The following is a 13,388-nucleotide window of genomic DNA, read 5'->3' as shown; positions in this document are numbered from 1 at the left end:
AGATAGACAATGGCTGTTAGAGGGAATGGGAACACTTAGACAAGTGTGTGTGGAGAGATCGCTTGATCAAAAGCTAGCTAAGGCTGGTTTCACATTTGCATTTTTTGCCGCTGCGTTTTAGTGCAAAAAAAGCATGCATTTTTTTCCCTATATTTAACATTAAAAACGCATGTGTTTTTTTGTATGCGGTTTGCCAACGCATGCGTCGTTTCTATGCTTGCGTTTGGTTGCAGAAATGCAACATGTAGTAATTTCTAGAGGCGTTTTTTTGCCCCCAAAAAAGTATTGCTGTCTATGTAAACGCATGCATTTTTAAGCACATGCGTTTGCTTGCGTTTTAATAAAAAAAACAAAAATACACACTAAGCCACCCCCCACCATCCAGGTGATAAAGGGATCCAAACCCTAACCCATAAGCCACCCCCCACCATCAAGGTGATAAAGGGATCCTAACCCTAACCCTAGGGATCCTAATTGGGGTTGAGCGAAACAGATCGGCCAATTTCAAAAGTCGCCGACTTTTGGCAGTCGGGTTTCGTGAAACCCGACCCAATCTCACTGTGGGATCGGGTCGGCGATCTTCGCTCCAAAGTCGGATATATAGATATATAGATATATATAGATATATATAGATATATATATAGATATATAGATATATATAGATATATATATATATAGATATATATATATATAGATATATATATATATATATATATAGATATATAGATATATATATATATAGATATATATATATATATATATATAGATAGATAGATAGATAGATAGATAGATAGATAGATAGATAGATAGATAGATATACACATATATACTTCAGCGTGGTATAGCAGAAGACGCCGGTAATTCAGTTGCCGGCTTTTCATTTCTCCTGCCTAAACCCGACATATGAGCATGGTTTACATACAGTAAACCATGTCATATCCCCCTTTTTTTGGCATATTCCACACTACTAATAGTAGTGTATGTGCAAAATTTCGGCGCTGTAGCTATTAAATTTAAGGGTTAAATCACGGAAAATGGCGTGGGCTCCCGCGCAATTTTCTCCACCAGAGTGGTAAAGCCAGTGACTGAGGGCAGATATTAATAGCCAGGAGAGGGTCCCTGGTTATTGCCCCCCCCCCTGGCTAAAAACATCTGCCCCCAGCCACCCCAGAAAAGGCACATCTGGAAGATGCGCCTTTTCTGGCACTTGGCCACTCTCTTCCCACTCCCGTGTAGCGGTGGGATATGGGGTAATGAAGGGTTAATGTTACCTTGCTATTGTAAGGTGACATTAAGCCAGATTAATAATGGAGAGGCGTCAATTATGACACCTATCCCTTATTAATCAAATTGTATGAAATGGTTAAAAAAACACACACAATATTGCAAAGTATTTTAATGAAATAAACACACAGGTTGTTGTAATATTTTATTGCTCTCTCAATCCACCTGAAGACCCTCGCTCGGTAACAAAGGAAAAATAATAAACCAACAATATACATACCTTCCAATCTGTCACGTCCCACGATGTAAATCCATCTGAAGGGGTTAAAATATTTTACAGGCAGGAGCTCTGCTAATGCAGCTGTTCTCCTGCCTGTCAAACCCCGGTGAATGAAGGTAATGTAGGTCAATGACCTGTAGTTACCTTCATTCGCGGTGATGCACCCCCTGCTGGATGTCCTCATATGACCTCGAGCCTGGTAACTTTCCTGAATATTTTCCCACGTTTGAGGGACATCCAGCAGGGGGCGCATCACAGCGAATGAAGGTAACTACAGGCCATTGACCTACATTACCTTAATTCACCGGGGTTTGACAGGCACGAGCACAGCTGCATTAGCGGAGCTCCTGCCTGTAAAATATTTTAACCCCTTCAGATGGATTTACATCGTGGGACGTGACAGATCATCGGAAGGTATGTATATTGTTGGTTTATTTTTCCTTTGTTACAGAGCGAGGGTCTTCAGGTGGATTGAGAGCAATAAAATATTACAACAACGTGTTTATTTCATTAAAATACTTTGCAATATTGTGGTTTTTTTAACCATTTCATACAATTGGATTAATAAGGGATAGGTGTCATAATTGACGCCTCTCCATTATTAATCTGGCTTAATGTCACCTTACAATAGCAAGGTAACATTAACCCTTCATTACCCCATATCCCACCGCTACACGGGAGTGGGAAGAGTGGCCAAGTGCCAGAATAGGCGCATCTTCCAGATGTGCCTTTTCTGGGGTGGCTGGGGGCAGATGTTTGTAGCCAGGGGGGCCAATAACCATGGACCCTCTCCTGGCTATTAATATCTGCCCTCAGTCACTGGCTTTACCACTCTGGTGGAGAAAATTGCGCGGGAGCCCACGCCAATTTTTTCCGCAATTTAACCCTTAAATTTAATAGCTACAGCGCCGAAATTTTGCACATACACACTACTAACATTAGTAGTGTGGAATATGCAAAAAAAGGGGGATATGACATGGTTTACTGTATGTAAACCATGTCTCATATGTCGAGTTTAGGCAGGAGAAATGAAAAGCAGGCAATTGAATTACCGGCTTTTCTGCTATATCGCGCTGAAGTAAATATAAAAATTATATAGATTTCCCATTGACTTGCATTGGGTTTCGTTTTTTCGGCCGATCCCCTGACCCCGACTTTTCAAGATCGGCCGATTTCACTCGACTCGACTTTTTGAGAAAGTCGGGTTTCGCGAAAACCGACTCGACTTCAAAAAAGGAAGTCACTCAACCCTAATCCTAACCCTAACCCTACCCCTAACCCTAGGGATCCTAACCCTAGCTATTTCTATTTATAGTGGGTTTTCTTGTTGATTTTGATGATAGGCAGCTGTCACACACTTCTCAGCATGCGTTTCAAAAACGCAAACGCAGGAAAAAACGCATGTAAACGCGGCAAAACGCCGTTTTTTTTACCGCATGCGAAAACGCATGCGTCTAAAAACGCGGCGTTTTGCTGCGTTTACATGCGTTTTTTTCACCACCTGCGATTGCATTTTAAACGCAAATGTGAAACTAGCCTTATCTGTATGGTCAGGTATATAAAGGTGCGATGTGCTTCTCCATGATTGACAGATCTCTCCCTCCCACCCTCCTGGCTCTTCAGTTTTGTTTTTTTTCTCCAAAACCTAGCATCGTTTCAGAGTAAGGGTACAGTCGGCCATATTACTTATGTGCAGGATCACATTGCAGTCCTCGGACTGGTGGTTGAGTTCTCCTGACCTGAGTGACAGCTGCATAGAAATACATGTCCCACTCGCATCAGGAGAGCAGACGGTCAATCCAAGGATTATGATGCGATCCTGCATACAAGTAACAGATTTCTGCCTGCACCCTTAAGTATACATGGCTGCCCCTGTTTTTGCAGCATGAAATAGATTCCTTTGATAAACTTGCACCTTTTGGCTTACAGGCGGTTTTCCTGCATTGCTGGCTTCGGGATGAGATTTCCTGAACTTCCATGAGAATGAACTGCTGACTAAACTCTGGTGCCGTGTGAAAACAAAAATCTGCAGAAGAGCTGAGAGACAGAGTAACAAGCTTCATGTTAGTGCGCTCACTAACTCCATATCATTCTGCAGCCAGCAAACTGCAGGAAAGTCTGTGAAAGCCAAGCCTTGCAACATTTTAATGAAGCCTCACTGCAAAAATGTTTGCTATCAGACATACCTAAAAAAATGCAACAAAAAGCGATACAAATGTAAATACCCAAAAATGGTGTTAAACCCCTTAATGACCGCCAATACGTCTTTTAACTGACCTGAGATAAGAGAATGACCTCCCAATACAGGTAACAATCCAGCAGCTGTCGGCTGTACACTATTGCTGACAACTTGCTGCATCAGCCACGATCAGTGTTGGCACCGTCCAAATCTGTTTAACCCCTTAGATGCTTCTTTCATTAGTGACTACATCATTATAAATGGTTAACAGACTGTCAGGGCTTCCTCCTAATCCCAATTGGTGCCCTCAGATCATGATTTTGTGGTCCTGATGTTTGCGATTGGCAATTCATGACCAAATAGTGGCCTAAGAGTCTGCCGGCTGTTGTAACCTGTTCAGAAGTTAGAGGCATTTAGGTGGTAAAAATGCACATTTTCATTTATGTCATGTCACTTTGCATTTATTCCTGAAAAGCAACTGAAGGGTTAATAAATTACCTGACAGCAGTTTTCAATGTCAGGGGGTGCTGTTTTTAAAATGGTATCACTTTTGGGGGTTTCCAAATATATGGGACCCCTAAAGGCACTTCAAACATGGCTAAGTCCCTAAAAAAATAAATGTTGTAAATTTCCTTGAAAAAATGAAAAATTACTGCTACATTTTTAAACCTCCTAAAATGCTAACAAAATAAAAGAACATTTTATAAATGGTGCTGATGTAAAGCTGACATGTGGGAAATGTTTATTAATATTTTGCTATGGTATGACGATCTGTATTAAAGGGATAATCATTCAAAGTTTGAAAATTGCTATTTTTTTTACATTTTTCTCAAATTTCTGATATTTTTTATAACTACACACAAAACATATCGACCTAAATTTATCATTATCATAAAGTATAATGTGTCACGAAAGAACAATATCAAATTCACTGGGATTTGTTGAAGCGTTCCAGAGTTATTACCGCATAAAGTGACACTGGTCAGATTTCAAAAATTTGGCTCCGTCGCTTGCAATAGCAATCGATCGCAGCTACTATTGATGTAAAAATAGTTACGCATTGCGTAACAAAAGCCACTTTTTAAAACAAAAAATTTAACGTTCTGAAGCTTTTTAACCCCTAAAATATAAAAAAACCTGTTTAATTGTACTGACCTGGTCACTTTTATTGCAGTGTATGCAACATAGCCAAAACCCAAAATTGTGCAGGAGAGGGGGTTCATGTCACCAAACTTAAATAATGTAAGCTACAATTCTGCCTGCTAAAAGCAAACCTTCCCATGTGGCAAGAAAAATGAAGGCAGATGAGAAACTAAAGTGCTTAAACAAAAAATGGCTGGGTTAACTGTTTTCTTCAGCAGCTCTACAGTCTACTTACTTTCTGCTTGCTGGGGATGAGGTGTGAGTTTCAGTTTGCTTCAGCTATTGTTGTAAAGTGTACACTATTATCACTATATAGTTATATAAAAATAACATTGACATGGCCAAGGAACGAGCTGCCGTGAAGGGTCCAAGGTATTGTGATTTTGCAGAACTGATAAAAGCAGCTTGATCAGAAGCTGACTAGGAGTAGCTAAGGCTACTTTCACATGCCCAGTAGTGATCAGTTAGAATGGATCCAGCAGCAATCTGTGAAAAAAAGTTGTGCAGACACCACTTTAGTCCTTTTTTTTTTTTTAAATTTAAATAACTGATCCCTACTGCATTTTTTTTTTCAACATTGAAGTCTATGCTAATTAACAGATCTGTTTTCCTTTCATTTGTAACTGGTCCATTTTTTTATTTTGCTTGCCATATCCAGTAAGCAAAAAAAATTGGTTACTGGATCCAGTAAGCAAAAAACTGAACCATTACAAATAAGAAAAATGGGTGACTGTTTAACAGATCTGCTACTGGATCTGTTCAAGCAACAAGCTGTACTCCTTGTAAGATAAAGGCTCACAGCAGTGTGACAGCAAATATTCAAAGCAAGTCATTTGCAAACTTACGGTCATGCTGTCTAACTGAAGCAATTTAATAACTTCAGCCTACCTTTTTAAAGGGTTTATATAATCTTTTACATAGCCCAATTTATGGCTTTTTCATTTAAGCTATGGGTTGGAAACGGGTAGTATTAAGCTTTTCTTGTGTGCATAGTTTTGAGGGCTTTATCTGCTTTGGTAAAGTTGTCCATATTTTCTAGATTGTATGTGGCTACAGTCACACCATGGGGCTGACTGATCAAGGGTATCTCTACTCCTGGGGAGCCAACACAAATGGCCAGTTGGGTATCGGTAACAAAAGCAACCAGCTTTCTCCAGTAAGAGTGGAGACGAATGAAAGGTATAGTATACTGGAGTGCATGTTCTAGTCCACACCTTTAGAGCACCTGTTGCAATGTCAAGTGAGCAGATTTTCTTATATTCACGCTACTCACCGGAGGTGTTAGGTTTTTTGTTTTTTTTAATCTGCCACATGCATCCAAAGATATGGGCCTTTTATATAGTGCACATTTCTGGGGTCTTTACAAGGAGGCATGCCTCACAGGGTAATAATGCAGAGCAGCCTGAAGATCAGACCCCTTCGTAAGGATCATAAATGGCACTAAATAAAAACTTATCCCTACAACTGTGTGGCAAAATTGTGCACAAAGAAAACCCAAATACTCAAGGGAGTAGTAGGAATAAAACCAGAACTGGCCACTTTTGACTTAAGTCATCTTTGAAGACCTGCCTTTATTGGCAAACTTTTTAATTAATTTTTCAGTTAAGATTGATACAAAAAGAAATTTAGTCTTGTGCTCAATAGAACAGCACAACTCCCCCCATACTCCATGCCAAATCTTGGCACATAGTTTCATATTGCCACTTAGAACCTGAATGCAAGCTCTCAGCCGGGCAAAACTTACAGCTGGGGGCTACAACCTTCAGCTGTTACTGTTTACAAGGCTGGTCATCAAAATAAAAGGGGTCCACCAACTCCACTTTTTTTTTTGTTGTTGTTGAAATTAATAAAAATACAAACGGTTTCCCCCATTTTTGACAACCAGCCTTGCTAAAGCAGATATCGTGGCAAACACTGGATGTTCAGGCCCCCATTTAAGTGAATGGGGTTCGGTGGGTCCAGGTACTGTTCTGGTACCCAAACTTTTTGTAACGGTTTGGCTGAACCTGCCGGACCCAAACATCCAGGTGTTTGCCCATCTCTAGAGTGCACCTGTGCTTGGTTAGTAGTCATTTTGTGCTGACAAACTCCCTGTAAAGTGACATAATTCAAATACCTATTTAAGAATACTGTAGAACTACATTCTTATGTTAAGACTTTCTTGGTGGAGCAAATAAGTCTTGTGTATTTTTATTTTTTTTTTCAGAATAGTGGAGATTGCAGCCTGTCACTCATCTCACACTTCATCTGCCAAGTCACAAAGTGGCCAAGTTTACATGTGGGGTCCTTGTCGTGGCCAGATTATTCTCGCTCCTCATCTCACAAACTTTACTTGTACAGACGATGTGTTTGCTTGTTTTTCAAACCCACCAGTCATGTGGCGCGTGCTTTCTGTAGGTATGTCATGGCTGTGCTAAAGGTTAACTTGGCAATTTGTATCTGTACTTGGACCGCTTCATGCATTTTGTTTTCTTTAAGCCTCCCCTTATTTCTTCATATTGTAAGCTTGCAAGCAAGACCCTCATGCCTTTTATCTGATAGTTTTTGTAAGACATTACATATGTCTCCCCTGTTTTGTAAATTTGTAGAATGTCTTTGCTTCATAATTAAAAATTGATTTATCAGTTTTTCACTAACCAGACTGACATCTAGATAACATCATTTGGTGAGATCTTCATTTGTCACTTTTTATAATAAAACTGAATTCCCGTTATTTGCGCTGTTTTCCCATCAGAACTCCGTTATTGGCTATAATGGCAATTAATGTGCTCATTAGATTTGCTGTTTAATAAGGTATTACTCTTATTCACCATGTTAAATCTAGAACCTGAAGACTTTCTAACAGTCGCCGAGTCACTGAAGAGGGAGTTTGATAGTGAAGAAACAGCAGACTTGAAGTTCCGTTTGGAAGGAAAAGATATTCATGTCCATAAAGCAGTCTTAAAAATAAGGTAAAGTTTACATGGATCTAACATGGAGACCATGTGGTGAGGTCGGGGCATGTGCAATCCGTCAAGTTCTACCACTCTGAAATCCTGAATACGGGCACACTTGGTGAATGTCGATAAATGACGTGTTCTTGTTCTCTCATGACTATTACTGCTTTATAATTGTCACTGCAACTAAATGCTTTTTCTCTACTAAGTTTTCTTGGAAGAGAATTCTTAGAATTGTCCTTGAGTCCTTTCTACAAGCCACCATTAATGCCCATGTCATGGCTGGGCTTCTTCCACATTACTGGATTGTGAATGACTGGGTTTTTCTCTTTACAGATGTGAACACTTCCGCACAATGTTCCAATCTCATTGGAATGAAAACTCCAAAGAAGTCATAGAAATTAACCAGTTTTCCTACCCAGTATACTATGCCTTCTTACAGTACTTGTACACAGATACAGTGGACCTGCCGCCAGAAGATGCTATAGGTATAAAATGGCTTAGAGGACTGATCAGGTCCAAACATGTACTGCACTTGGTTGATCTTGGTAATGATCAGCGGTGCCATTGTGAATGCGGTCACATGCTATGCATGGCCATAACTCGTGCTCATCAGCAGCGCACAAATCTGCCGGTAACTAAAGAAAAAGCTGACATTTTTCTATTAAGAGGGTTTAGAACAGAAGTTGTGGTAGATGCTGGCTTGCTGGGCCTTGAAAGGTTTTTTTCAGAGCCGCCGACAGCCATAACTGAGTGTGTGATGTTGTGCCTACAGATACCTGCTATAGGAATAGTGCACGATTCCTAGCGATCATGCATGCATCTCGGCAGTGCTCAGAATGCTGAGCGGTGCATAAAACCGCCCACTGCTGACAGGTTCCCTTTAAACATTGCATAAATCATTGATTGTTAACCAATCGGGTTTGTCAGATTGAAAATAATGGCACTGCAGCCTGCTCTTACAGGGGTTGTACACTCCAAATCGATAACTTCAGATTTATGAACCCGCACTGTGTGCTGCAAGGATTTGCCGGTTTGTGTGCTAGGACCTGAGTATGTATGCATTATATACCCCTGGCCAGAGCAGTCTAGTGAATGCAGCCTCGCTCCATACACTTGTATAGAGCGAGGCCAAGCCCCAACTAGTGGCTGACTAGGAGGCACAGCTGTGGTCCATACAGGTGTATGGAACGAGGCCTCACCTCCTGGAAGGGCCCTGGCCGGGAGTATGTATAGCTCGTACATGCCCATCGGTCCTGGCTCAGGCTGGCAAATGCCTGCAGTGCAGTGTGGGCACTAGGGGATTCATAATAAATTTGGAATGGACAACCCTTTAATGGAGTGTGTATCTTGCCCTTGATTCACAGCACAAGTTAGTCTGAGATTCATACAGTCCAATTATTGTTAGTCTATCAAAATCTCAATTTTCATAAATGGATAGAGTAATGTCGGATAAAATGCCAAGTGCACTAGTGCCGTGTATACATTGGGCTGGTACGAAGTTAATATATATTTCTGCTCTTTACATTCAGGACTATTAGATCTTGCAACATCCTACTGTGAAAACAGATTAAAGAAATTGTGTCAGCATATCATCAAGAGAGGGATAACTGTGGAAAACGCCTTCCTATTACACTCTGCTGCAGTCCGGTATGAGGCAAAGGTAAATCCCCAGTTATCTGTATGGACTTGGACTCCATAGAGCCCACCCCTGCTTTCTGAGGACTAGTATTATGGCCAATCCTGGTTTTGTGCTGTGGACAAGGTATGATGGTTCTACAGGATTATGAAACATGCCTGCAAAAAATGGCTACAAACACCTACCTGTAGACATTGTTTTTTTTTTGTGTTTTTTTCTTAAGTAAACCTTTTTAGTTGACTTTTTTTTTTTTTCAATCTTCCAGGAACATTAAGGGCTGAAAACAATCACAAGTAGTCATTACAATTAAGAACATCAGCGTCTGAAATGCATTGGCTTTTAGTGACTGTGTAGTTGCAGTTTGTTTTAACGTTTCTCTAAACTTTTTAGATGTTAATGGTAGCTGGATTTACTTGCCTTGTTCCTCTGCACCTGTTACACCAATTGTTACATGCCTGCTGACTTTCTTCTCTGGTTTATATTTGGATATGAGGAATATATCAACAGTGCTATATGCCATAATCTACGTTGGGGTTCCATATCTGGAGTGTCCTCTACTGTAGACAGGTTTCTCTTCTCAAACTTCTTGGCAGTAAATGAAGCGATCAAGATGATCATACACTGAGTGCAACAATTCCTGTAGTTTGAGTTGCTGAACTGAGGAATTTGATGGGACCACAAAGAATGGCATTGTGGGCTACATGTGGCCCGCAGAGTGTAGGTTTTACAGCCGTGATGTAATTTATATGTAAATTGCTATTCCACACACACATCCTGTATTCTAGGCTACTCCCTTTGCCCATCATTGTATAAATCCTTCCAAATCTGGTCTCCAAGAAACCTCTGGAGGGGAAGGGCAGGTATCATCCCTCCCAGATGGCATCACATCAGATGAGACTAGTAGTCGTGTGACCACAAGCATATAAATTGCATGCAGCCATGTGACCGCTTGCACTGGGGAGTCATTGGCATGATTTGGCTATCAGCAGTCAGTGACTGACTTCTCATACATCCAGAAAACCCCTTTAAAGTTTGACTATGAATTGAATTTTTTTTTTTTTTTCCTTCCAGGATTTGGAAGATTTCTGCTTCAAATTTTGTGTCAATCATCTAACAGGAGTAACGCAAACTATGGCTTTTTGGCAAATGGATGGCATGCTGCTTAAGGACTTTATTGTGAAGGCCGGACAATGTGGGGGATTTAAGAACTGACACTGGTTCTGTATAGGCCATATTTCTATATTTTTAATTCAAAGTTGGGCATTAATTTAACTGTATCCAAAATAATTAAGTAGCACAAGTATGTTTGTTTACTATTGAAATGAAGGATCAAACTAAAACTTGCATTTTAGGATTTTTTTTTTTTTTGTATATAGCTTACTGTAGAAATGTAGAATGGCCATTTAAATTTTATCCGAAGTACCTACTGAATGTGGCACAGGCTGCAGATATGGTCTTGTTCAGTTCATTGAACGTTAACTTAAAAGTAAGTAATCTGACTAGAATTGGGCTAAAGGATTCAAACTACAATCTGGTGTTCACTGTTCAGTCTTTCAGGGCAGGATTTTTTTTTTTCCCTTTGAGAAACTTGTATCTGGAATCCTGGGCGCCTCTGCTTAAAGCTGACGTGACATTGTGGAGGCCTGTTAATCAGAGGTACCCAGGATGCCGGACCGAGGATTGCTGACAGTCGTGAATGCTGCCCAGGTCCAGCTGAAACAATGGCAAAACTGGATGTATTTTATATATTTTTGCTCCTCTTTAGTTCTGACAATCTTCTGTATGGAGACAGTATTTTTATCTTCCATCTTAATTTATTTGCACTTAAGATTTGAAATGTCTAAACCATTTAAGGCACTACAGCAGAAACTTCATTGCATCGTATATAGCACATAGATTCTTTAAGATAATGCCATCAGTAGAACTAACCCTTCTAAGGGTACTGACACACAGTGCCATTTTGATCGCTACGACGGTACGATTCGTGACGTTCTAGCGATATCATTACGATATTGCAGTGTCTGACACGCAGCAGCGATCAGGGACCCTGCTGAGAATCGTACGTCGTAGCAGATCGTTTGGAACTTTCTTTCGTCGCTTGATCACCCGCTGACATCGCTGGATCGTTGTGTGTGACAGCGATCCAGCGATGTGTTCGCTTGTAACCAGGGTAAACATCGGGTAACTAAGCGCAGGGCCGCGCTTAGTAACCCGATGTTTACCCTGGTTACCAGCGTAAACGTAAAACAAACAGTACATACTCACATTCCAGGGTCTGTCCTCCGGCGTCTCAGCTTCTCTGCACTGTGAGCGCCTGCCGGCCGGAAAGCGAGCACAGCGGTGACGTCACCGCTCTGCTTTCCGGCTATGGTGCTTACACAGTGGAGAGAAGCAGAACGCCGGGGGACAGACACCGGAATGTAAGTATGTAGTGTTTGGTTTTTTTTACGTTTACGCTGGTAACCAGGGTAAACATCGGGTTACTAAGCGCGGCCCTGCGCTTAGTAACCCAATGGTTACCCGGGGACTTCGGCATCGCTCCAGCGCCGTGATTGCACCGTGTGACCGCAGTCTACGACGCTGGAGCGATAATCATACGACGCTGCGACGTCACGGATCGTGCCGTCGTAGCGATCAAAATTGCACTGTGTGACAGTACCCTTAGCCATCTATATGTGCATGCAGGTAATGGAAAGCTGAATAACCTCATGCCTTCATATCTGACCCAATGTCTCATTGCACAGATATCCATATTTTTATTATATCTAAATGAGCTGTTAAGATCTATGGGTAGATCATAGATCTCCCTGAGAATCTGCCTCCAGAGATTATTTTAAATAAGTGTCATTAGCAGAGGTGTATCCGGCCCAAAGGAAAACATGAATTTCTCAAATACGACATCTAATCAGATATCAAATTATCCTTTTATTCATCTTGCTATGACCTGTATGCCCGTATAGATGGCTTAGGAAGGTTAATCTTACTGACAGATTCCCTTAATCATTAGATATGAAAAATAGGCTGTAAGAAGTCATGGAATCAGAATGGTCAATTTTGAGTAGGCAGATCTAGTGGAAATGGTCATTTCCAGTTTTCCCTGCAATTTTTATTTTGTAATGCTTGTGTTTTGTTTGCTTTTCATGTTTGTATTATATTGCACTATTACGGCATATTAAAAAAAGTGCCTGTACTTGTACAGTACTCAGTTATTTGTAGAATTACTGTATATTAATTTTTAATAAAGCTTTGTCTGATATTAATCCAAAAAGTATCCAATAAGTGACTTTATGGTCCTATAAATACAAGGTATGAACGAAGGGTTTTTGTTTGTTTTTTGAATCGTACAAATATTCAAGACTTCAAGATATTTAACAGAATAAAAATGGCACAACATAGGATCAATAATGCTGAAACAGTAACCGGTGGGAGTGTAACCTTAAACACCAATGTCCCCCCGCACGATCACATGCATTGGAATCATGCAAAATAAGAGACCTACCGTATGTACAGAGAAGATTATACAGTATATAAAAAGGTCTAAACACCAATGTTAAAATGCCAGGTATTTGTCATGTAAAGAAAACATTGCAAGAAGAATAACTTGAGTTGTCAGTCTTTGTACAGATCAGTTTTGCAATGAAATTAATGAACTCATTTTTTGGGAAAATTAAAATGTAGCTGTGCAAGTGTGAATACTCTTATAATTTGAGACGTGGTCGTCTTCAGAATTGGACAATTTTTATCTATTACTATGGGTATACAGGTACTTTGTTAAACCAGTCTTGCCTGTATGCCTCAGAGCTCCAGTGTAGACATTAAGAAATTGGCTAATCTTTTATGTTAAGGATTTCTTATGGGCTCTGGCGCCTGAAGATCAGTTCAAACCTTGCCCATACAAGGGTGGACAGTGTTTGCAAAACCGCACAATTGTACAGCGCATAGGTGGGATTACAGCACCCACCAGGTCAGTATGATGCTGATTGGAGG

The 13,388-nt window shown here is 40.5% G+C and overlaps 1 protein-coding gene across 1 annotated transcript in view; it reads left to right on the top strand.

The window, feature by feature from the left end:
* The window catches only part of RCBTB1 (RCC1 and BTB domain containing protein 1), a 51,570-nt gene extending 38,901 nt beyond the window's left edge, over positions 1–12,669 (top strand). Inside the window, exons 7-12 of the mRNA XM_077298092.1 lie at positions 5,866–6,005; positions 7,033–7,223; positions 7,651–7,777; positions 8,099–8,250; positions 9,295–9,425; positions 10,473–12,669. Of these exons, the coding sequence (XP_077154207.1) occupies positions 5,866–6,005; positions 7,033–7,223; positions 7,651–7,777; positions 8,099–8,250; positions 9,295–9,425; positions 10,473–10,613 (882 nt within the window). The 3' untranslated portion in view covers positions 10,614–12,669. The remainder of the gene's footprint in view (positions 1–5,865; positions 6,006–7,032; positions 7,224–7,650; positions 7,778–8,098; positions 8,251–9,294; positions 9,426–10,472) is intronic.
* The last annotated feature ends 719 nt before the right edge of the window (positions 12,670–13,388 follow it).

Source organism: Ranitomeya variabilis, chromosome 3, assembly GCF_051348905.1.
Source record: "Ranitomeya variabilis isolate aRanVar5 chromosome 3, aRanVar5.hap1, whole genome shotgun sequence".
NCBI classification, from domain to species: domain Eukaryota; kingdom Metazoa; phylum Chordata; class Amphibia; order Anura; family Dendrobatidae; genus Ranitomeya; species Ranitomeya variabilis.
Note: the sequence above shows the minus strand (reverse complement) of the source record. Positions and strands in the feature narration are given on the sequence as shown.